The sequence below is a fragment of the Elephas maximus genome, chromosome 1 (genome assembly GCF_024166365.1).
Source record: "Elephas maximus indicus isolate mEleMax1 chromosome 1, mEleMax1 primary haplotype, whole genome shotgun sequence".
NCBI classification, from domain to species: Eukaryota; Metazoa; Chordata; class Mammalia; order Proboscidea; family Elephantidae; genus Elephas; species Elephas maximus.
Window position 1 is genome coordinate 142,351,362 of NC_064819.1, and position 26,943 is coordinate 142,378,304.

Below are 26,943 nucleotides of genomic sequence, written 5' to 3' on the forward strand. Positions count from 1 at the left end.
ATCTTGGGGCATTCAAACACCTTGCTATTCACACTTTTTTTTTTTAAAGAATAAGTACTGTGTCTTTAAAAGAAGTGGATATATACTCCTTTATATTTGCTTTATAAACTGTAAGCACTCATTATCATTAAATATTCATTGACCTAACTTCTAGAGCTCCTAAGGGCATAAAGAATATAGGTAAGATACCACCTGCGATGACTTACTGTACTTCATCTCTGCAGAATTCTTTTTTTTAATAAGTATTTTCTATATCTGCCTTACTGTTCTGTTTGTTTGATTAATTCAAAAAGAGTCAGTCATACAGAAGATATTTTCATTTTGTCACACATGCAATAAATGTCAACGATCCCTAAGTTGCCTTCCCCAATGACTACAAAAGGACATATGTCTGGTAAAGGAGAGGGTCAGCAAAAATGAGGAAAACCTTCAAGCAGATGAACTGACATGACAGGCGCAACAATAGACTCAAACGTATCAATAATTATGGAGCTGGTGCAGGACTGGGCAAAGGTTTTGCTGTTATACACAAAGTTGCCATGAGTTGGAGCTGACACAACAGCAATTAACAAAAAGTTGCTTTCTAGCTCTACAATTCATGTAAGAGAAAGGAACTACTGTTATATTCATTTGAGATAACTAGAAGACTAAGGAATAAGAACAATTCTATCTACTGGTAGGCTAGCATCAAATCATATGACCAAAATTTAAAGGGAAGAGTCTATAATATCCTGATCTTATATTTAAAATTTGTACCTCATAAATCTAGTAGCAGACAAATCCTATTATAATAACTTCAGGCAAAACAGTAAAATTGAAATATTTCAAGTAGTTATCAGTGGCTCCAAATGTGGCACTGAATAAAGGAACCCATGGTATTAGCTTGCTGACAACTACGAAATCAAGAGGGAGCAGATGAATCAAATTGCACTCTTACGACAAAAAAATTATGTTTTCACCGTGATATATCACTGCAAACCTCAAAAGTTCATCAAAATTACCTTACGAATCAGATATATGGCTAAATCCATTTTCTTTAGCCAATCTGTCTACCACATAAAACAATGGGTCAGTGTAAATTTATCACCACTAAGGAGGGAGAAGAGAAAATTTGTGGGCAAATGGGTGGCATTCTCTTTGGTAAAGCATCCCCAGATGAAAGGAGGAGGTGGTAACAAGAAAGAAAGCTATAAAATCCAATTTAAAGTAATTTATAACCCTAAAGCTAAAGCAAATAAAAGCTCAACAGATGCAGATAAGATAAACACTTAAAATAAGACCAGATGTATTCTTTAAATTTTTCAAAGCTTTCTGAGGATAAAGACCCTACGGTATCCCTAATACTTAATACTACAAACACAACTTACATTTGTCAAAATAGCAGGTTTAAAAAAATTTCCTTTTGTTTATCCAAATACACTTTCCATTTACAGTCTTTTGGGGAGCAGAAAATACGTCCCTTGTTATTTTATAGCTAAGTACCTCTTACTTTCATTCATAGGTTAAAGAATTCAAACTTTTTTTAAGAGTTGACAGAACTTTATTTCCGTAATATTCTCTCTTCCTTTCCTTGATATCTCTCAAATTAACCAGTCTCAATACATAATAATCCAATCAAAACTACTACTGACCTAAGGACCAACTAATTATGGTTCACACACAATTAATAGAGGCTTTTTACAATACTAGTATCGTACTTTTTTAGTATCCTACTTAAGATTCATATTTACTTTCTGGTCAAATATGAATATTTTTGTCACTCTTATTTCATATGATGTTTTCTCTAGGCTTTCTGTTTACTTCCAGCAACAATTAACTTGGATGATTAAAAGATAAAGGCAACTAACAGTCTAATAAATTAAATATTTTATAACATTACACTTTTTAAGTAGTAAAAAATAAATTCCCTTAGACTGTCAAGAAAAATCTGATCATGTAATAACATTAAATGCTCAAAAATATTTAGAATATAAATAATCCCATACACTAAACATCTAAAAACCTGAATATATTCTGATATACTCTATTTTACTACTGTGTACTTTTGAGCTTTTTTTTTCCCTATTATTACTTCCTCTACAATGATGTACTTCTAAAATGTGTTTCAAGTTATTTTCACAGAAAATATTAAGCTTATGACAAAAAAATTCAACCTTTTGCTTTCGTTCTTTGGGCTTCTTTTTCTTTGGTGATGTTGGTCCATCTTTTTCTTCATTTACTTTTTTCCTTTCCTTTTTAATCTGTTTTTGCTTCTGTTTTTCAGATTCATCTTCTTCATCTGAACTGCTTTCTGCTTTCTTGGTTTTATGTTTAGGAACTTTCTTTGGTGGCTGCAGATTAATTCCTGCATCTGCTGTCCAGTCAGAATAATCGCTAGAGTAATCACTAGAAGGTGAGACGGTATTTAAAAAACATAAATACAAGATGTAATTTTAAGCCCATGTTTTATGAGATTCTTAAAAAAGAGAATGACAGAACAGTACATACTAATGAACTAAAAAATAATTTCCCTAATTTTCAACTCATCACCTTGGAAATAGTTTCTTAAAACTCTGTAGGTTTAACTTAAATGTCTTAAAAAAAAAAAAAAAAAACAGCAAATTTGTTTGATTTCAAGAAAAATTTGAGTTCTGTTCAAAATATTACGGGGCATATAAAAATAAGGAGCAGAAAACAGCTTTCTTCAATTCTAGAAAGATAACCTTGGATAGCAGAGGAGGTGTCAGTGTTGAGAAGGAACATGGAGATTCCTTTCTTGAGGGAAGGTGGGAGCTCATTACAGGGGGAACTCCCTTACTAGAATGTTGGTACTCTAAAGGTAGGTTGGATACTGATCAGCTTGAACTGGCAGAGTCAGAAATATCCCCACCCCATTGGAAAGATTGTGCTTGCCAACTTAGCATGTAAAGAGGAAATTTCATTTAGATAAAAGCATTCTACCTACACACACTTTAGGAATATTTTATACTTCAAAGCATTCCATAATTGAGAAAACCACAGGCTTTACTGTTTCATGTATCATTACCAATCACACTTGTCGTTTCTTTTCAGTTTACTTTCATAGGCATAAGCTTTACAGAACTGATATTGTTGCAAAAATTAAGAATGCATTTATGTTATTTTCTATTATAAAATATTGTTGATAACTCCTAGCAGTGAAGCGCCAGATTTTTCTGGAGTTTTATCCTCCTCACCTCCATGTCCAAATATTCTTTATAGATTCTTACCTATATGTCTTCAAGACAAAACATCACCAACCAAAACCAAACCCAGTGCCATTGAGTCGATTCTGACTCATAGCGACCCTATAGGTCAGAGTAGGACTGCCCCACAGAGTTTCCAAGGAGCGCCTGGTGAATTCGAACTGCTGACCTTTTGGTTAGCAGCCGTAGTACTTAACCACTAAGCCACCAGGGTTTCCCAAATCATCACAGATAAAGATTTAATAATCAAGGTGTTTTCTAGCATGATTTCAGTTTTAAATTTAACATGATTTCTAAGAACTTAAATGAAAAACATTTTCTTAGCACTCTACTGAAGAACTATCTAAAGGTGGGAACACATCTACAGAGCAAACATCTATCGAAGAATAATAAGCTATCCTCAACTAAGGAGCGTTTATTTATACTAACCCCAGCCCATGGCTACTGAAAATGAGACTTGTCAAATCTTCACAGTCAACACCCTCTGGAATACCCAGCTCTTTTAGAAGATTTGATGCTGCCAGGCTTAACTACAAACCCCAGAGTCCAGATTCTTTACAACTGCCCCCAACTGCTGAAGCCACCACTGTTCTTTCAATACAGGAATTCCTACGTTGTCTCACACTTTGAGATACTCTATTTTCATTGCTGAGGCAAAAGAGTCTCTCCTTTATTACCCTCTTCTAAATACAGAAAATTAACCAACATAGCCATGGGCACTTGCATATCATTACTGGGAGTCATTGCTGTGGGAACTGGAAAGTTTTTGAATCTAGAACTGATACAAGGAATCCTTACAGCCTCCATCTCATAGTTTCCCTGACTCTTCTATTTAATAGCCACTGCTACACAGGGCTCTCCGAGGAACTAATCTTAACTGTACAAAGGCTATACTCCTTGCTACTAAGACCTTCCAAGTTTAGCCAAGGCTTTTAGCCCTACAACAATGTGAACCACAATAATATGGACTTGAAATCCTCACTTGCATGGTAACTAGGGTGACGACAGTAGGAAAAATAAAAGTTTACTGCCACTGATGGATGAGAATATTATTAGTATTCCACAAATTCTACAGGATCTCTTTACTTTTATAAGTTGATGCTTAAGTATTTCTCAAGATCAGTAATAAAATTACTTTGTTGTTCAGTATTCTAAATAACATCAACAAGAAATATCAACTAAGATCAAGTCAAAAGCATCATTTTGCAGATCTAGTTGTAAGAACCAACTTGTTTGTCCTACTAGAGAAACAGAGAAAGAAAATGTCCTAAATTTTAGACAACAAAAATATTTAGAGAACCAACTTTAAACCCATAGAAATTCTAAAATGTGTTGCTGGTTAAAAAAAAAAAAATTTTCTGCTTCATAAAAAATTTTCTATTACATTTTGGAGAAATAAAAATTCGTTCACTCACCTAGAACTGCCATCACTGTGCCATGCTCTCTCTTCTTCTTCAGATGTTCCACCACTAACAGCAACTACTTCACCTTCCTAAGAGATATTAAATACATATTTTACATAATTTTTAAAAATAATATTCTATGATTATTTAAAAGTCATATTAGAATATTTAAATTAAAAACTGATTCAAAGTAGTTACAAACACAGTTTTTACATTTTTATACAAAGTGAGAAATTATTAAATTTATCCAAAGATGTAAAACTTATTAATATTGGATTCAGAGTAACCATCAGATGATTAACAGACTTTGATTTTGTCTTCTTAGTCTCTTAACATACCTTCTAAATGAGATGATGTCAAATTCCACGGTTAACATATGAAATTAAGTTTCACTTTTGGGGCCTTTTAAAAGCTAAGTTTTCTGTGCTCTAGATGCTTTTAAAACCTTAAAATTTGGCACATTTATATTTTACTTATTATTACTAAAATAGCTTTACCATATAAAAATGATATTCCACCTCTGGTCTTATTTTGGGGCCCTGGTGGCACAGTGGTTAAGCGTTTGGCTGCCAACCAAAGAGTCAGCAGTTTGAATCCACCAGCTGCTCCTTGGAAACCCTATGGGGTGGTTCTACTCTGTCTTATAGGGTTGCTATGTGTTGGAATCTGCTTGACGGCAATGGGTTTGGTTTTTGATTCTGTCTTATTTTATCCAAATGGTAGATTAAAAGCTACCTAACATTGTTTCTCTTTAGTAAATATTCACAAGTCAAAGTAGGATATTAATTGTGAAAGCATTGTTTTCTTAAAAATATATATATTTTTCGTCACAAAATCTTACACAATTTCTCCCTTGCTTGAATAAGTGTTATGCTCCAGTCCCTAACAGGAGCACACATCTACTAAGCTTTCACTGTATGTTACTAACTATTATAGGCACTTCAAATTATCTTACACATTTCATCTTGTTTGATCTCCACAAAAATACTACTGGTTATGGGGAGTTTTTTTTTTTTCTTCTTCTTTTTAAAGAAAGGCTAAGAAATTTGTCCAAACTGCACAACTAATAAGCAACAAAGCCTATTTTAAACCCAGGTATTTTAGTACAAAGCCTATACCAACCTCTGCAAGAATGGTTCAATACTATTACTTGCTGGGTACATTCAGATTACTTTTCAAGAGGGCAAGAGGAGGTATTCCTTTTCTATTTAAATGAAACAGTATGTTTTGGGGAGAAAGTTTTCCCATTTAAATGTAATAATGAAAAGTATACATTATATGACTATTCACAACACTTAAAAAACTAAACAAATATGAAAAGATCAAAACCCAATGGGAAATTTTATTTAGCAAATTTAATCTCTGCTCAATGTAACTGAGAAAAAATCTAAATAAATGATCTGATTATTCCCACCCTTTGTATATTACTTGTTTAAATAGAAAGAAAAGAAACAACTATTTCTAAGTTTTAAATACAAAAGAGCATTATACTGAAACACAGAATATTTGATCCAGAAAAATCCAGGATTCTTTCCATTAACTAACATATTATGCCCAATGTGGTATTTCTGTTCTCAATGCACTCTTCCAGAAATTTATTCAGCTACTCTAAAAAGATGGTAAAATAAAAACAAATTAGTTTTGAAGGCAAATGAAGAATTTGGTAATTTTTTCTTTATGTAACAGATGTATTACTGGCAATACATATTACAAGTTTCTAGTAAACTGAGTATTTAAAACATCTTATAGCAATTTTATATTTTTAAAATATTGTAAAGGTTTCAAAGGAAGAAACATTTTACAAGGCCAATAATTAGCCCATATATATATATATATTATGTTTTGTGTGTATATCCAAATTTTTATGTGTCAGGTTTATATTATCAGTATATTTTATCACTTTGCTAGAATGAACACAACATTTTGACCTGGCCATACCAGGATCTTAAAGGCATCAGGAAACTTTCAAATTATGAATCTAACTACTGTCCTGTCTTACAGAGGGTACACTGAGCAAATTTCCATATATGTCTAACATTGAAAAGCACAAGGCTTCCAAGCTGTGTAGTAGTCAATGTTTAAGATCACTGGGGTCTATGACCTAACTGGGGTGCAGGGAGAAAATGACGGTTTTAAGCGCTGAGTAGGATTTATTTGTGATGGCAAATTCATTCCCTTTGCCAAAGGAATGTATAATTTAGTAGGGAAAACATTTATAGAAATAATTATGCATAAGGGAGAATACAAAAATTACATTAAGAAAACTATAAACTGATACAACTAACCACAACTGTTGAATGTCTATGGATTAACTGTTACAGTTACAGGCTAAAACGTCATGGTATAGTTTAAAAAGCTTGGCTTTAGTGTAAAAGGAACCTGGGTTTAATTCCCCCATACCATTTAATTCCACCGCCACTGAGTCGATTCCAACTCATAGCAACTCTTTAGGGCTGAAAAGAACTGCCCCATAGGATTTCCAACAAGCCGCTGGTGGATTTGATCTGCCAAGCTTTTAGTTAGCAGCCTATCACTTACAGTGATTAACAGCTAGGGCAGCTAACCAGAAGGTCACCCGTTCAAATTCATCAGCTGCTCCTTGGAAACTCTATGGGACAGTTCTACTCTGCCCTATGAGGTTGCTATGAGTTGGAATCGACTTGACGGTAATTGGTTTGGTTTGGGTTTTATCATTTAATGGAGCCCTGGTGGTGTAGTGGTTAAGAGCTTGGCTGCTAACCAAAAGGTTGGCAGTTTGAGTCCATCAGCCGCTCCCTGGAAACCCTACAGGGCAGTTCTACTCTATCCTACAGGATTGCCATGAGTCGGAATCGGCAATGGATTTGTTTGGATTTTTATACTATTTAACAAGTGAATGTGTAATCTTACATCTTTGAACCTCAGATCCCTCATATATAAAATGGGAATAATTCATATGGAATTTCTCTTGTGGGTTTGAAATTATGAATGTGTGTGTCAGGCCTAGAACATACATAATAGGTCTGCAGTCATTTACTGAACCTATCAGTATCATTATAAGACCTGAAAACGTCATCTTTGAGCTATATCCATAAATATATCAACGAATGCAAAGAGTTAAAGTCAAAATAGAAACAGAAATTGAAGAATGTGCCCATGAAGCTGAGATCTTACATCTGAAGAGCTAGTGCCGTTTTCTATCTCTTCTGAGGGTCTAGGAGTCTCCTCCAATGCAGATCTGGTACGATAACTGTGTTGATTTGCCTGTTGCTTTTTGGATTCTCCAAGATCTAGGAAATGCTCATGAGCATGATTCTGGAAAAAAGTAAATTGCATTTATTCAAATTATGCTTAAAGAGTAGGCTTTTTATTTTTAGTTTAACAGTTATATTTTTATTATTATAAAGAATTTATTCATATTTAAGATATCATCCAGATTATAGTACCAGCTCAAGTATTTTAATATTACATTAAGTCACAGGCTTGTGATGATGTACTGAAATTTCACTTGTTGATAAGTTATAAAAAAAAATTTTTTTCTCATTAAGTGATTTAGACTTAAGGATTCATGATAACAGACTAAGCCAAACATTGAACTCTCCTACTCTAACACCAAACCTATGGAAATGATATAAGAAAGAGGATCACAGGCTGTGAAGCATACATACAAGGCAAAGGCAAACTGAAAACCAAAATGTGATCCTAAAGCTACTTTGCCACTATGAGAATAGGACATCAGGTGGCTGGCTGGTTCTCTTTGCTGAAGATAAATGTAGGAAAAGTCTCCCGCAGCAGATGAGAACACAACTAACAATTATCTGGAAGTCCCAGACCCTGAGATAGATGACAAACTCAACAAATACAAAAATTCATACCAGAATAATTAAATAAATAAAGCAATCTCAAAAGAGAGATAAAACAAAATTGTATCCATTAAGTAACAGCAGAGTCTTGTCTCATAAAACCAGGAAATTATGAAAAAGAATCAATAAGAAATGCATAAAATAAAAAATAAGCACTAAATTTGGAAGGAAAATAAGAACTGATAACAGACAACCACATATATGTGAAATGTGTATCTTTAAGGTAGAAGATGAAATATAAGCTAACAATTACCCAAAACTTAATAACAAAAACAAATATCAAAAGCTTTCAGACTGAAAAGGTTTACTAGAGAAGAAATTAAAGAAATACACAGGGGGTGAAAACTGAGAATATTTTTTTTAAAAAAAAAAAAGGAAAATCCTAAAGATTACCTTCAAAGAAACAAGTCAGACTGACATAAGACTTAAGGAAAAGGAGCACTATCTTTAAATTGTTGAGATAAAATAATTTTGAACCTATAATTGTATCCTCACTCCTGAAAATGAAATAAACACATTTTCACACACAAAGATACATGATTTACTCTACATAGTAAATAGTAAATACTAAAGAATTTTCTAACTTTGTAAAAATCTTGTAAAAACCTTGGAAAATATGTAAAGGCATAAAAAAGTGAATTATGATCAATTGGAATCTCACAAATTTTAAGTAATCCATTGCTAAGAATTTACTGTATCTTGCTTCTTCAACATAAATATTTTTACCTACTCAAATCCATGTCATTAAAAATCGTTATAAATGTCTTCACGATGACAGCATAATACTTGTATTCCTAAAATATGTCACATTGTTTAAACCTTTATGCACAATCTGGTATTTCTTTAGGACAAATTGCAAGTGCTGGTTGTCAACCAGCATCTGTCCTCCACAAAAAATGAGATTTTCTTTAGGTGGCTGTCACAAAGTTCTGGACAATGGAATATATGCAGAATGTTATATAGCAACTTCTAGAAATCTTCCTCAGAAAAGCACATATGATCTCTGCACCTTCCTCTTTGATCCATCCTTCATCCAGCAACCTTAAATGAGGATGTTGATATTATTATCACCGTCATTACAAAAATGTTTAAGTACCCACATCTTTGGATTCTAAGTAAAGAATAAAGAAAAAGGTATGCTTTCCAGACATCATGAAAAAAGTCAATCAACCAACTGTGGCTGTCAAGGGCCGAGTCGTAGCAATGCTATGGACAAAAGGACAGAACAGTGCCCTGTCGTGCACCACTCTCATGATCATGGTTAAACTTGAGCCCACTGTTGCAGCCACTGTGTCAATCCATCTCGTTGAGGGTCTTCCACTTTTTCACTGACTCTCTACCTTTAACAAGGATGATGTCCTTCTCCAGGGACTGGTCCCTCCTGATAACATCCAAATCATGAGAGACGAAGTCTCACCATCCTTGCTTCTAAGGAGCATTCTGGCTGTACTTCTTCCAAGACAGATTTGTTTGTTCTTCTGGCAGTCCATGGTATAGTCAACATTTTTCGCCACCACCATAAGTCAAAGGTTATAACTGCCCCCTAGAGGGTATGATACCCTTAAAAACCAAAAGCAAACCCATTGCCATGGAGTCAATTCCAACTCATAGCAACCTTCTAGGACAGAGTAGAACTGCCCCATAAGGTTTCCCAAGAGTGGTTGGTGGATCTGAACTGCCAGCCTTTTGGTTGGCAGCAGAGCTCTTAACCACTGTGCCACTCGGGATCCCTTACTAAAGGAAAAAAATAAAATAGTAAAGAACTGCTTCAGTCCTTTCAAGAGAAAAGGTATAAAAGAGAAAAGAAATTTCTAGAAAAGAAGACTAAAAGGTTTAAGGAACTCAAATAGAAAGGAGCATAAAGCTGGATCAGTTATCTTTTCTTGACTTAGATCATTGCTTAGATAGTGGCTTGGACCTGAAAAGAAGTTCCAAACAGGATTCTTCAATTTCAGAATCTAAGGTTCTGAACGTTTCAAGCTAAGGTGGTTAAAAAAGAGAATTAGAGAAGGGATAATTATAATTGCTTGACAATCAAGCAAGTAAATACATATTTCTCCTTGATTGAGGCATGACCAACTCAAACACATTAGAGATCCAAAAGTTTCCCAGAGAAGGAAGACAGAGAAAGCAACAGAACAAACTACCAAGGACAATTTACCTCTCTTAATGAAGAAAATAAGAACTACTGTTTATAACAACATAGCTGAGTTGATCATCTACAAAAACAAACAGGTGTAAAGCAGCAAAAAAATACACAGAAAAAAGGCAAAAGCAAAAAACTTGTAGGTTATGCCACGAATGGCAGAACTACTTAAAGATTTAGCTTAGAGTTTTAACACCATTTATTAGATTTAATGGCTATGTAATAATTGGCATTTAGGAAAAGCTAGAAGACAGCAAATCTAGAATTAAAAATTTACAATGGCAAACTTAATAGATAATCCAAAAGAGATAATCAAAAATTAACTATATTGATTTTATTTCTTAATTAAATATCCTGTTTACAATATTAAGTTTATATTACAAAAAAAGGCCTTAAAATGGTCATTATATTTACCTTTGAGACAGTAAGTATTTTATTCTCCTTTGGAACAGCAAAGTGTTTTCTTTTCTCTTCTGACCTATAAATCTTTATTTCTTCTTCTCCCTTTGCAGTTCTCCATTCTTCTTGCCTACTGCAAGAGATTTTAAAGGCATATATGTTAATCAAGAATTTTTCCACCCGGTTTCCCTCCAAAAGGAATATTAGGTGTCAGAGAGGCAATGGTACTGCTGATGTTTTCTTTCCAGATGGAGACATGTGGTAAAGACTTTTGAATTTAAATTCAAAGGTTTTGGGCTCTAGAAGTCAAATGACTGGAATACTGGAAAGATATATGCTAGAGTATCTTCTTTGTCTTCTCAAACTTGATGCTGTTTCTACTATGTCTTTGCTCATCCAAGTTTTTTAAGTTCTGGGAACATGTTATTCCTAGAAGTAAGTTTTCCAAGGGTTGGAAACTTTTTTTTTTTTTTCTTAATTTGGTGAATGTAGGGAGACAGTGCTGTGATAATCTTGTTTGCCATACAGATCACTAATAGGGCCTAGCAGCCTTGAGGTTGAACTAACGATAACTTCTGAAGCCCTGAAAGAACTATATAATCTTTCCACTGAGAGGCAGGTCAGGCTTCAGCTATTGAAAAACTTCGTCCAACTCTACCTAGGCATCAAATTGAAACTGAGCAACAGAAGAAACTGAGGAACATGAATTTCACAGAAATTCAACTCACAAGGATAAAAGAATTTGATATTTTACTTTAATTCCTTATAATGTTAAAGTTTTTTAGACTGCCTGAGCATTAAACCTTTGAACTTTAATTTTTCCCTGGAGATTTCATGTGATGAGAGTTAATATTTAAACCTGGAACATCTCTGTAATGTTGGCACTTTATTACTGGACTATATCATTGTTGTCATTTTACTTAACTGTAGAATCTCAGATATGGCCAGTCATACTTATGTATGCAAAATAAAACGAGAGAACTTAAATCCTTTAAAAAAAAAATCAGCTCAGATTTAATGTTTTGTTTTTAGTAAACATTTTAATAATTTTAAATTTCCATTCAGTTGTAAGAAATAATATAGAGAGATTCTTCACCCTTTACCAAGTTCCCCCAATGGTAACATCTTGCAAAACTATACAATATCATAACCAGGATGTTGACATGGATACAATTCACTGATCTTATTCAGACTTCCCCAGTTTTACTTAAGTCATTTGTGTGTGTATTTAGTTCTACGTGGCAGATCTAATCTGTCCTATAGGGTCGCTGAACTGGAATTGACTTGATGGCAACAGGTTTGGTGTTTTTTTTTTTTTTTTTCTGCTAGGTCATGTATTATCCATACAATTGTTATTATAATTAGTGCTGAGTAATATTCCATGGTATGACTGTACCACAGTTTATTTGAACACTCACCCACTGAACAACATCTCAGTTGTTTCCAATTTGTGGCTATTACAAATAAAGCTGCTAATACTTGTGTATAGGTTTTTGTGCAAACGTTAAGTTTTGTGTGAACATAAGAGATAACGTGCCCAAGAGTGCAACTGCTGATTCATATGCTAGCTGCATATTTACTTTCTTCAGACAGTGTCAAACTATTTTTCGAGTGGCTGTGTCATTGTACATTCCCACCAACCAATGTATGAGTAAATCAGTTCCTTTGCATCCTTCCAAGCATTTGGTGCTGTCACCATTTTTTATTTCAGCCACTCCCATAGGTATTTATGTGATATCTCCTTTTGGTTTTAATTCACATTTCCTTAATGGCTATGTTGAGCATCTTTTCATGTGTTTATGTGCCATTTGTATAAGCTCTACGGTGAAAAATCTGGTTCATGTCTTTTGCCTGTTTTCTGATTGGATTTGTTTAAACCATTAAGTTTTGAGAGTCCTTTGTATGGCTGCTATGAGTCAGAATCATCAACGGCAATGCTTTTTTTTTTTTTTTTAATATTCTAAAGAGCCGCAGCGAAGCAGTGGTTAAGAGCCTGGTTGCTAACTGAAGAGCAGGCAGTTTAAACCTACCAGCTGCTCTGTGGGAGAAAAATGTGGCAGTCAGCTTCTGTAAAGATTTACAGCCTTAGAAACCTCATGGTGGCAGTTCTACTCTATCCTATAGGATCGCTATGAGTTGGAACTGACTCAGTGGCATCAGGTTTAGTTTCAGTTTATATATTCTAGACACCAGTCTCTTGTTGGCTATATGATTGGATTTAATTTTAATTAATGAACTAATTTGATCCATTTAAGATCCTTCTTGGGACAAATTTTACCTACCAGGATATGGGTTATCAGAAAGATTCTCATACAAGGTGTACTAAGTGTTGGGGACCCAGCTCTAGGAAGGCTGAAGCAGTTCTATCCTTGAAAGTGATGGCCATAGCCTCCTAGACTATAGGCTGAACAGTTAAGTCCAATGATAAAGAGATTAAAAGGTGAAGAATACTTGGAGGGAAATAAATTTTACCCACTCATGTTTCCTTCCATATATAGGGACCCCCACCACCAACTAGCAACTCACTCTTCACCTCTTTACTCATTCTTTTCCAGAGAAGGAGGAGTAAATTAGTAATTGGTTTCCTTTAGAACGAAAAACGGTAAGCATGGCCCAGTCCTATACTCTTGTACGTAATGCATACATTCTGTTCTGCATTTTGTGGAAGCAAACCACTTGCCTCACAACTCTGTCACATGGGGTCACTATGAGTCAAAGTTGACTCAATGGCACCCAATAACAACAACAAAGTGAGTAACTAGTATTGGGAAGTGCTTACGGGTACCAGACTCTGTGTTAAGCACTTTACATGGATTTTCTCCATTTACCCATATTATCTCCATTTTACAGATGCAGGAATAGTTCTAGGAGATGGACCCACTTGGCGAGTTTGAGTGAGGTTTGTGGGCTTGTGAGCGTAGGTAGCTGCTGAAGGGATGGTGAGAGGTAAGGGTGGAAGAGGATAAATGGCAGGGAGGGGACCCCAGTGAGGCAGTCACGCAGGGTTACTAAAAGCCTGTCCTGGCATGAGCTCCCTGAAAAGGGGAGAGAGGTGTGTGTGGATAGGCTTCTATCTGGGAATTCAATACGAGGACGGGCAGGAGATTTGGGGACATGTATGGAGGAATAGATGCTGGAGACAGGAATATGGGGAGATGGCATATAGTGGATAAGAGTCTGAACAAGACATAATTGGAACAGGTGTGGAGAACGGGCACAAGGACAGGTGGAGGGAGCAGGCAAGTCAGGAAGATGTATGAGGGCTGCTGGGTGTGGATGTTGGTATGTGGGGACAGGTGTGAGGGTAAGGAACATGAAAAGGGTGTGAGAGGACAGGTGAGTGGTACTGCTATACTACCAAGAGTCTGGCCATGTCTGTGTTGGCTGCTATATTCCCAGATCTAAGCCCAGTGCCTAGCACAAGGTAGGAGTTCAGGCTATATCTGTGGAATGGCTGAATGGGGAGAGGGGTTGGTGGGGGACAGGTGTGGTCAAAGGTGTGTTGACATGATGGAGAGAGTGGACAGGTTTATTCAGTGGGCCAGTGCTACCTATGTTTGAGGTTCAGTACTAGAAAGCACTATTTCAGGTAGATAAAAGCTACACTCTCCACAGCTGTGTCCGTAATAAAAAGTAATATTCTGATTTCTGATCTTATTCTTTTGTGTTATTTTTCAATTCCTTCAAAACTAGTGCTGAAAAGATAAGCATAATTCATTGAGCTCCCTTCAAACCTTAACATTAGGATTAAAAATGGACAATAATCCAACTAAAAATATCAGATTTAATTTTTTACTAACGGATATCTGGACATTATTTATCATAAGTCAATATTATTGTTCAAGTTTAAACTATAGGTGTATATTTAATACTAAATCCTAACGTAAGTGAATATTCTAAATACCATCCGATCAAAAATCATAACCTACTATGAACACTAAGATTAAAAAATAGCTATATAATAATTATTTTTGTTTTGAGTTTAAGAACTAGAAAATCCTAAACTCAAACTCACATTTTGATCTTCATGCTTTTTATAGACCTCATTCGTATTTCATTACTGAAGAATGAAAGAAACTATATATAAAGTTCTCTTATAGCATGGACCTTGAGAACAGGACTATATCAAATCATATGCTCTCTACATATACACACATATTTAATAAAAAAGCAGTTATCTTCATAAAGTATATAAAAACATTTACCGATAAATAATACAGTATATTTGCTTTATGTCTCTGAATTATATGGTACAAATGATCAGTAAATCCGTTATAAAATAATTATAACAAACATTATGAAATGTGTTTTAAGATATAGTTACACAGAACAAACTAGAATATAAAAATCCTATTCAATAAAATTTCACAACTGGTCAATCCAGATTATGATTCTACTCTCATTCACTCACCTTAACACATCCCATTTCGTAACATTTACATGACTAATTTTAGAGAAGGCCATATTTGGAAATTTCATTTTCCTCCAGAATTAACAGTTTCAAAATAATAGCTTTTCTGATAAATTTAAAACAAATGACAGAGCTAAAAAGTCATCCTGAAGACTATAATTCAAAATAAATACAAGCAACTCCAGTACATAAAAATTCACAATTTCCCTCACCTGGCTACACCAGCTGATAGCTCCGGTACTACCACCCTTCGACTCCAAGCTACGAGATCCCTCTCTGTGGCTATTTCACTTCTTGGTGCATTGCTGTGCATTTGACGAACACCTTCAATTTGTCCGCTACGCCTCAGTCCTACATTTGGTGGTGAATGAACCTCTGAGGTAGAACTTACAGAGCCTAAGTGAAAAAATTAATATAGTATGTTCTAGTAGAGATACTTCTCTATTAGTTTATAGCAGAAAAAATATCTATACTATCTTTCACATGTGACTTCATATTGTGGCAGATAATTAAATTCCCACCTCAGGAACTAAACAAAAGGCAAAGTGTAATGAAAATAAAACATGGTTATACAGTTGACTAAATAAGTTAATGAACAATAACTATAGACTGTTAGACTCCAAAGATGTAAAATACATTACTTTTTAAAAAAAAAAAAAAAAGCTAAGAGTGTTTTGGAAAAATTACATAAGAAGCAAAAGCAGACAAATTAAGGACATGGTTTGTGACACTTTAAGGTTCACAAATTTGCTTTAACATTAGTGAAATAAACAACAGGAACAATGAGATAGTCCAAGGCTGTGGCTTTGAATATGTTCCATAAATTATCAAGGAAATTATTATTATTATTTTCTAATTTCTACATGCTTACTGTAGGAAATTTGGAAGAACATGCATATTTAAAAACTCATCTGCAGTTAGAAATCTTATGAACATTCTCCTAAGTCATTAAATACTCTTCAAAAACATCATTTTGGCAGCCTACAGTTTTATTTATGGGTGTACCATAATTAATTTAATTATGTCTACTGTTAGGGGTTTGGGCTGTCTGAAACTTTTTAATATTTCACATAAAATAGAATCATTGCATACCTCTATTTAAACGGCTGGTATTACTGATACCTGTTTCACCAGAACGTCTCAGGTCTTGCTCTTGTTGTAGTCTTTGAATCATGCTGTCCAATGGGCTCATCTCCTGGTTTGCTTGCTGACTTAGAACTTGGTTCAGTCCTATGTAATACCACATAAAATGTAAGGATACTTTGGCCACTGTTTGAAACATTTTACTCATCAATCTTATGAGTTCAGAATTAAAGATCAATTGGCTTGGTTAAAAGACCTAAAATGATCAACTATAAATAATGGAGTTTAAAAAAAAAAATCTAAAAAATCTTACGTGTATTAAAAAGAACAATGATGATGAGAGCTAACTTTTACTGAGGGTTTACCACAATTCAGACACTCATATAATCCTTACAACAGCTCTATGAGATAACCATTATTATTAATTCCACTTTACAGATGAGAAAACCAAAGTAACTGCTCAAAACCACGCAGCTAGTAAGTAGCCTAAGTAGGATTTCGACTTGGGTCACATTTCTTTTAAAAAGACAAATCTGATTACTGATTACCTATACTCTTAAAAAACCTATACTGACTCATTTAATCAATAAATTCTTGAGTGCCAACTATGTGTTAGTAACTATGGCAGGTACTGAGGATTCAGTGCAGTGGGGCTGAGGTGGGAACAGAAAATGCCAGGGGTATTCTGGAATGAATGAGTAGTATGTAAGAAAGGTACAATGGAAAGGAAATTATATGTATTAAGTGTATAACGTTATTTCATCTTATAACAGAAAACTAAAATTCAATGGGATACAATAACTTGTTCAAGGTCATAAAGCTAGAAAGGGAGAGAGGTAAAAAAGATGCCAGTCGATGCTTCTTTCCCAGTATGCTATTGGGAAAACATGTCATGTTTGATATTGATGAGTAATCTAGCATAGCTCGTTTATAACTGAGGAAGCACTGTAAGGTGTACTGTCACATGTACATACAACCAAACTGCACTTGAGCCAACTATTATTAGGACATCTATTTTTACCAAACTCTTAGGGATTTCCCAAAATTTTATCACAGATCTAGATTTGCAAATAGAAACATGGTAATGATGCTAACTTTTTATGAAAAGTATTTGCTTTTGCTCTATTTTTGTACTTGCTAAGTCTAAAGTAATGAACCAAATCTTTAACTTGACTTCTGTGACTGGAATACTTAAGTTTTGTGACGCACTATAAAGACACAATTATTGCTATGGGTTCTCTTGTGACCCATTATTAATATCTGGTTATCTATTTTATTTTCAAAGACCAAGTCCACTTTCTACTCCAAGGGCAGCTTAGTATGGAAGAAAACAATAGGCTAAAAGTCACAGCCTGTGATTCCACACACTTTAACCTGAACAAGGCACAATGCTGTTAAAATTATCTTCACAACTTTTAGGATTGGGGCCCCAGAGATACAAGGATTAAGTGAAATATTCCTTACAAAAGCCCTTTATATGCTGTTAAGTGTATAAAAAAAGGCAAACAAAAAACCAGTAATAATAATTAAGGAACGGTGGTATTTTGATAAATGAGTGCTTTCATTATTTCCCTGTGCCTGAAACCCCAGCCTGGACACCTATTTTGGCATCTGGCCATGATCAGATTCTTGCCAGTTCCCCTCTTAAGAGACTGAAGAAATTTTTCTTAATTTCAGTCCTATGACCAGGTCCTGCAACCTGCTCTGAGACTTCTCTGACATGGAATGCTTGCCTAGACTTCTTGAATACTACCTGTTTATATTCTTTGAGTTCATGCTATATATTTCACATACTCCAAATACTGAGAGACTATTCCTGTAGTGATTCTCTTTTCACTCTCCATCCTAAGTGGGCATGTTTAGTTTGAAGAGCAGCCCTTCCCATCCACTAGGTTCCTCTTCATTGTTATTTCATGCCCAATCCTTTGATAAAAATAAGGAGCACGTTCAGTATAATGAAAATGAGACTGATTTTTCTGTGTTGCTTATGGAATCTCAATTATTTAAAAGTTAACCATCACAAATATTATATCCTATATGTGTCCTTTTTACCTATTTAGAGGTTTTGTCCATTAAGCTAGAATCAAAAACTTAAAATATTTTCACATTTTTCCACCCTAAAAAATAATAGGATTTGAAATTTCATAATTGGTTTAATATTTACAGAGCCTTTCAATTTTTTTTACTTAATAACTCAGGGCTACATTTCTTGTCAAAAGCAGGGTAGGGAGGTATCTGTAAGACCATGTCTCCATTTCTTCATCTCTCATGCCGTTCAACTCAAATTGACTTTCCCCTCCATTAAGTCACCAAAACAACTACTGCCCAATGGCCAATTTTTATCCATATCTTGCTGCTTATAAACCTTTAACAGTGATTACTTCCTTACAACAATCTGCAGTAAGAATATGCTATCTAGTCCTATTCTCGCTCTCACACATCTTATTATTATTCCCCTTAGTAACACTTATCAAAATTTCTAACTTTTTTTTTTTCCTGGCTTAAAACAATAGAAGTTTATTCTCTCGTAGTTTTGGAGGCTGAAAGCCCAAAAGCAAGCTGTAGGGAGGGCCATGTTTACTCAGAAGACTCTTCTGTTGTTGCTGGGTGTTGTCAAGCCGATTCGGACTCACAGTGATTTCATGTGGCAAAGTAGACAAATCTGACCCGTAGGATTTTCTTGGCTTTAATCTTTTTTTTTTTTTTAAATGTCTTATTTTTGTTATTGAGAATATACACAGCAAAACATACACCAATTCCTACAGGTACAATTCAGTGACATTGACTACATTCTTCAAGTTGCACAACCATTCTCACCCTCCTTTTCTAGAACTGTTTCTGTCACATTAACATAAACCCACTGCTCCCTAAATTTCCTATCTACTCTTTCGAGTTGCTGTTGTCAATTTGATCCCAAATAGATAATTCTTAAAAGATCACAATGCTCAAGGCAGATGTTCTTTACTAGATAAGCTAAACTATGGTTTGGTTTTAAAGAAGATTTCAGGGGATATTTTTGGTTTAAAGTTTAAAGACTATTTCAGGGCAATAGTTTCGGGCGTTCATCCAGGCTTCATGGCTCCAGAAAGTCTAGAGTCCATGAGAAGTTGAAATTCTCCTCTACATTTTTTCCCTTTTGTTCAGAATTCTTCCATAGCATCTTTGATTAAAATGTTCACTAATGGTAGCCAGGCACCATCCAGTTACTATATCTCATGAGGTAGTTGTTCATGGAGACAGCTAGCCACACATTTCATTTATTCCTCCTATCCTAGACTCTTCTTCTGTTGGTTGGGGTGAAGAGAGACCAACTGTATCTTGGATGGCTGTTTGTAAGCTTTTAAGACCCCAGGCACTCCCCAACAAACTAGGAGGTAGAACAGAAACACTAAACATGGTATTAAGCCAATTAACTGGGATGTCCCATGAAACCATGACCCTAAACCTCCAAACCATGAAGTTTCTGGTTGTACATAAGCAGCCTCGGCAGCTGCTCCTTTTTTGGTTAATATTGTAAATACATCATACAACTTTTGCAAATTTAACTTTTACAAGTGTACAACTTATTGACAGCAATTAACATGAATCAGCTGTGCTGCCTTACCCTTCATCAATGTTATTTTTCCATCACTGTAAACTGAAACTCAGTGCCTCACATAAGCAACACCCCCTCCCCCACCCCCTTTCTCTTCTACTTGTCCCTGATAACCACTAATAAACTCTGGTCTCTATACATTTGCCTGTTCTTGTCTTAAGTGAGGTTATACAGTATTTATCCTTTTGTGATTAACTTATTTCTCTCAGCATAATGTCTTCAAGCTCCATCCATGTTGCAGCATATTTCAAGAAGACTTCATTTTTCTTCCTGACTGAAAAGTACTTCATTTTATGTATGTACCACATTTTGCTTATCCATTCATCCATTCATGGGCAGTTAGGTTGCTTCCATCTTTTGGCTATTGTGAATAGGGCTGCAATGACCATTGGTATACAAGTTTCTGAGTCTCTGCTTTCAAGTCTTTTGGGTATATACCTAGGAGTCAAATTGCTAGGGTAGTTCTATTTTTAGTTTTTTTTTCCACTGTTTTCCACAACAGCTGTACAATTTTGCATTTCCATCAGCAATGGACAAGGGTTCCAATTTCTATCCTGGTGGGAGTGAAACGGTATCTCATTGTGGTGTGATTTACACGTCTCTGATGGCTAACGACATTGAGCATCTTTCCATGTGTTTCAAGGCCATCTGAATGTCCTCTTTGGTAAAATGTTCTATGTATTTATTTTTAACTGTATTTATTAATCGTTCTAATCCACTCCATGGAGGCAAGGATCACATGTTTAATACATGTCAGAAACAGAGCCGATTCTCAATAAATGTTGCTGGCTAAAAAAATAAATGACTATTGCTGACTTATCTCATAACCAAATAAAGGGAATACCTTATTAGCCCCCAGAGATTATAAAGGGATACAGACTAAAATTATTGCTTTACATCTCCAATGTTCCTTAATTATTGTGTAAATCTTAAGCATTATTCAAAAAAATTTAAAGAAGGATAGGGCAACAATTTTGCTTCTGTCTGTTCAGAACAAGTAAACCAAAGTTTTACTCAATTAGCAGTTTTATAAGATTTCAGTAGAAAAAGAAAATATGGTTGTCTATGAAAATGAGCACCAACCTGAGGAAGTTACTCCCATCTGAGGGATGAGCTGTTCCTCCCTGCAATTTTCACGACCAGGAACTAATCTCTGATATCTTGATGGATGAGGGTTACCATCGACATCAACCAAAAAAGGGGGAGGCATGAGATGAGGTGCTTGCTGAGTCTGTTCATCTAATACAAAATTGTTAGCATCACGGATAAGTGGCCGGTAATCACTATGAAAAAACATCTGATCTGCTATCTGTAAAAAAACACACACCACAAAACAGTGGGGAATAAAAATTCACCGTTGTAGATAAAGATCTATACACTTCTAATGGAACAATTTAAAATAATTTTCTCTTCTTGAATTAATTGTACATAAAACCATGTACAAAATACTTGACATCTCTATGTGCTATCACTAATGGTTATCAAACACATACAAATTTACGTTTATATACAAACAGAACACTTATGAAAAGATAAGCTCAAGAGATTATAAAACTATGAGCTAATGATGCATATGTAAGCCACAATGCAAACGTGAAGGGCACATAGTCTTAGTTTTTCCCAGTTGTGATGAGGAGTTCAGAGAACAATTAAAAGAATTTGACTTTTAAAAAATGTGTTCAATGGACTGCAAAAATGTTTGATCAAAATGTAGTTCTGAATTGAATCTCTGTTTTCTTTTTAATGATTTCCTATTTTATCTGTAATAAATATTTTAATTTTTATGATCAGAAAAGTAGGCTGCTTTAAATTTCCTCTGGGACAAGGAAAAGAATGTAAATGTAAAAAACAAGTATTGAAAGTTAATTTCAAATTCAATGATAAAAACCAAATCTAGGCATGAATCATTCAACAGTACTTTTATTTTCACAGAGCTACTATGCTTTACGTTATTTTTAATTACTGGATGTGGCAATTACTTGTTTTAACATTTTACAAAGGGGAATCATTTAATAAATTTGTTCTTTGAATTAAACTCTTAAAAAAAATAACTTATAGAACTCAGAAAACAACGTTTAGGAACTTAAGAAAACCCTTAGGTATTCAGTAAGTATGGTTTATGTAATATTAAAAAAAATTAATGATTTCCCAAGACTTAACAAATATTTTCTCTAAAACTTTTCAGATGATACAAAATCATTAATATGAATTTATCCCTGACACACTTGTAACTTCAGAAATTTATTGGCAATTTGAACTATTCAATTTTTAACTATCAAAACCTTTTATACCACTGCACCACAAATAAGCAATTTTTGTCTTTTATTTACTAATTTTAAACACAGGGCCTTTAATATTTACAAAAATTAGTTGCCACTAGTAGGTCATGCATTTTTTGAGAAATCATACGAAAACTATAGATTCATACTGCAGATAAATGCATATTATCTATATAAATAAAACATTTTGCATAATTTCAAAGATCTTTTCTATGGACATCTCTTATCCCCAGTTTACAGACCTCAAGAGTTCTAGATGGCTCTAGCAGGCTACGTTAAAAGTTATTCTTCCAGACTATCTAATTTTTAAAAAATCTAATTATTACTTAATGCCTTTTACAGTAAGTGAGACTTAACAACCACTGTCTTCACCCTTGTGCCAAAACCAGAAGTTTCCAGACTATTTAGAATCAATTTTTCAAAGCTTTAGGCTAAATGCAAATAAACGTGATTCTCACCCATCCGCCCAAAACTCAATCTGTAAACATCAACAGATTTAAAAATAAATAAGGGGAAGATACAAATTCATCATACTCTACCTTATCATATTTGCTACTGGAACCAAAGCCAAAAATTAAAAGATGTCCATGAGAGTCCGTACATGCAAAATGCTGACCATCAGGAGAGCATTTGCAGTCAAATACTGCACCATGTCCTTGGCCTTCAATCTGAAATATATTTAACCAACAATCAAAACATTGCCCTTATAGAATGTAAAGAACTGGTCACTATTGTTACTAGAATTAAATAATAGAAGGTATATAACTGTACATTATAATGAAGTAAAAATTAAGTATAACAAATACAGTAACAAAACTTGTGAATATTCATGAAAAGTGTCAGATTAATAGCCTTGAAAAAACAGAGTACTTATCCACAGACCAGACACAATTCAGAAAATATAAGAACACCAACGCTCCCCCACCCATAGAATTCTGTTTCACGCCTTCTACCCAGATTTAAAATGTAACTGTGCCTTACATTCCATCTTATCTCCACTTAATTACTACCCTTTCTGCAAAGGCTGACAATGTTTAGCAATTGTACCGATTTTTTTTTGTAATTCTTGAAAGTAGTAACCACAGATCACTGCTCAGAAGACACTAAAAATTTTTCTGGTAATAAATTCACTGGTAGTCTGACGCATCTTTCAAATGATGAACTTCAAAGGTTAAAAAAAAGGTAATTTTTTTTACCTGATAATTGTTTTCTGTTTTCCAGTTCCATTAATCCAGAACGAATGGGTTTCTCCCTGCAACCTGTCAATCAAACAGAGGTGGCCAATCACCACTCTGAATTTTTTTGCTCTCAGTGCTTCTTCAGACTATGTTCCAGTTGAAAGCTTCTTTAGCAGTATTCTGAAAGAGGTAAAAATTCTACCCTATCTAAAGCACATCTAGGGACTGAATTTCAGAAAACAACTAAAATAGGGAGTTGACTCCCTAACAAATAACTAAGGATGATTTTCAACAAATGGGATTGGATTTCTGGATTAGCAGAATCGGAACACACACACATTATCAGGTAAGAAATACCTCCTCTTTGTTCCGGTATCCACTGATCTAGAACAAATGGAGTTTTATTAGCAATATCCCCAAAAATGCTCTGAAAAGAGAGAAATGGTAATTTCCTTTCTTCAATATTAAAAGTGTTGCATAGGGATGAAAACACAGTTCACCAAATACAGAAATGAAGTTAAAATTTAGAAGAAAAGCTGATTTCTCAAGGAAGATTTACATTCTGGCCAAAAGAGAAATATCATTCTAAAAGTAAGGGTTCTGCTTAAGAAGTTAATATAATAACGCAAATAGGGCTGCCTCAAAAAGAAAACTAGCTTTTTCTCTGGTGTATTAAAGAGAAGAAGTGTGCACACTGGTGCTTATTAATGTTGTTTTGGATGGTGATAATAATGGAAAAGAAACACCTTTCGTTAAAATTTAGTCATATTAAAGAACTTATCAAAGGTCTAATACACAGAGATCTACCATAAAAGTAAGAAAATAAATTCTAAGTGAAACAGGATTATTTCTTGGTGGTAAAAAAAAAGTCAGAGGATGATAAGATAGCAGAGGAACGTAACTGATTCCAAGTCTACTTTACAACTATTCAAAAATAAGAAAGAGCAGGACTTTCGTCGAGATTAACGTAAGGAAATTAGTAGCCATACAGCTTAGTATTTCCAAATATGAAAGACTCTAAGTAGAAATGTCAGGATTTAAGTCTCTTATTGCAATGTTCTCTAAGCAAACAGAAAAACATTAAGTAACATGAACTGTTGTAATTAAGTAGGCAAATGAACAAATTTACCGTCAGTAAACCAACCTCTACATCAAAAACTCAAAATCAAAGAATTGAAATTGCCTTGGCCATGGTTGTTAGATTTACTTATCTCAGTTCACAGCAGAAAAGGCAGAAAACAAAACAAAACAAAAACGGCTATAAATCCACTTTAATAAACGCTTCCAAGACCATACTACTATTACAAGTCTAAGTTTACTACTCTAGGTACACAGTAGAATAGAGGGAGAGATGTAAAGAAGTGCAACTCAGCAATGCCAAAGAAAATCTGATAGATGTTCATAAGCTTGGTATCCTTTGTGTGATGTTTAGACAATCTTGCTCTGTAATTTCTTTCTTTCATTTTTTTTGGGGGGGAGGGGAGATTAATCAACTCTATACCCATACTATCTACCAATTTCCTCACATTAATAAATAGTAGAAGATCTCAAAAAGAGTAACTGGGAGAGGTGAAACTTACAAAGCTCTAAAAAGGCAAAAAAAAATTTAAAGCAATTATATTTAAAATCATTTTGTATCCTATATAACACATTCCATTGTAAATATGGCAGGATGGTACCAATTTTCTCAGTGTAAAGCATCTGTTTAACTCCAAAGCAACTTTTATAAGGAGAAAATGAAAGTAATTTCAATCATCTCAGAAAAAAAGGAAAAGTGCATTATCTGGATTAGTCATTGTTCACTGAGGAAGGCATTAAAAGAATCTGCTTTACTCATGAACCAAATAGAAAAGGTGACTTTAGTCTTATCAATTAAAATACCACATTTATCTTTAGTAATGACTCCTGAAATACTAAAACGGGTACCTATAAAGTGAAGGCTAGGTTTTCCAAGTAGTTGATACAAAATAGGGAAATGTTTTACTTTTCCTACATAACTAAAAATATCCTAGCTGTTCTCATTTGTGCTGTGATTAACTATGTCAACGACAATAAAAAAAGTGAAACATTTCTCTCTGGAAAGGATTTCATCTTTTTATACCAGGGTCAAAGTATTATGACTTAGAATTCTTAAAAGAAAAATTTAACAATGAAGGTACCATTTGAACACGTGTTGTTTAAGAAGCAGTAAGGCTGACCTTCAAAGACCAAAAGGAAGAAATTATCCTCTATCCATATTAATGGTTATGTGCCTATCACAAAATTAAATATCCTGTTTAACGAGAAAATAAGTCAACATAAAATGTAATACTGTATACAGCAGCTTATGCTAGTACTTATTACATGCTGCAGTAAAATTATAAACAGAAAGAAATCAATAAGTAATGATGATAAATTTTCAAAATAAATTAATTTTAGATAAATTGTTCCTCTAATAAAATGCAAATACACTTGTCAGCATTATTTGAGATACACGTAAATAAATACCACATAATAAGACTCAGACTTATTAACTAACAATAAGGAATAGCTGGATAATCCCTTAGATAGTACCAAGGGTTTCAACAGCAAAAGCAGCTCAAAGAAAAGAAATAGAAAAATATATTCAGCAATTATGATAAAGAATTCTGTTTTCTAAGCAAGAAATGAGAGGACCAGACAAGTTATTAAGAGTCCCTTATTAGAAAATTCTCATACTGCCTAAAGAATACTAGAAATACTACCAAGAAATGGAATAATACAATCTTATTAAGAATTTAGAGATTTATACTGAACTTGAGAAAAAATTAAATCAATACAAAAATTTTTAAGTGCTTTGATGATAATAGAATGGTTACATTCAATGAAGAAGGCTAGTACTTTTTTCGAGTAAGGGTAAGATCTACAAATTTCAGTATACAAAGTTTCGTGAAATGGAAAGATAACTAAGGGAGACCCCTCTTCCAGTAACAGGCAAGTCACCTGATCTGTGGAATGATGAAAATAAACTTGAACAATCACTACAGTCCTATCCAGTTCTAAAATCCTACCATGGATGTTCAAGAAGGCTGGTTGGAAGAACTGCACAAATCTGGAATGAGGTATACTAAAAGCACCAGCATGCAGACTAAAACTACAGGGTCTAAATCCTCAAACATGAGAAACATATATAAAGGTGAATTTAGGACCTCAACACAAATTAGGAAGGTTAAAAATATGAGCTATCTTGGGCAGAATCATCCTCTTAAAGAATTATTTCAATTCTATGAAAAGGGGAGGTTTTTGCCTTATTTTCTAAATATATTTTTTTATTAGAAAACAGCATCTTTCCTAGAAAATGTGCCAAAAATTAAAACTATGAATCCTTGAAAATACCCTAATAATTTTATAAAATAGACTCATATACCAATAATAAAAGCTATAAA

At 34.2% G+C, this 26,943-nt stretch overlaps 1 protein-coding gene across 3 annotated transcripts in view; it reads right to left on the reverse strand.

The window, feature by feature from the left end:
* PHIP (pleckstrin homology domain interacting protein) overlaps nucleotides 1-26,943 on the reverse strand; it is a 141,301-nt gene that overhangs the window by 37,643 nt on the left and 76,715 nt on the right. For 2 of the 3 annotated variants that reach the window (XM_049895991.1, XM_049895974.1), the window contains exons 16-23: nucleotides 22,901-23,029; nucleotides 21,166-21,391; nucleotides 16,497-16,634; nucleotides 15,617-15,800; nucleotides 11,009-11,126; nucleotides 7,760-7,900; nucleotides 4,619-4,695; nucleotides 2,154-2,385 (exon numbers count right to left, since the gene is read on the reverse strand). In XM_049895991.1, coding sequence (XP_049751948.1) covers nucleotides 2,154-2,385; nucleotides 4,619-4,695; nucleotides 7,760-7,900; nucleotides 11,009-11,126; nucleotides 15,617-15,800; nucleotides 16,497-16,634; nucleotides 21,166-21,391; nucleotides 22,901-23,029 — 1,245 coding nt within the window. The remainder of the gene's footprint in view (nucleotides 1-2,153; nucleotides 2,386-4,618; nucleotides 4,696-7,759; nucleotides 7,901-11,008; nucleotides 11,127-15,616; nucleotides 15,801-16,496; nucleotides 16,635-21,165; nucleotides 21,392-22,900; nucleotides 23,030-26,943) is intronic. The other variant, XM_049895981.1, reaches the window with a different exon arrangement.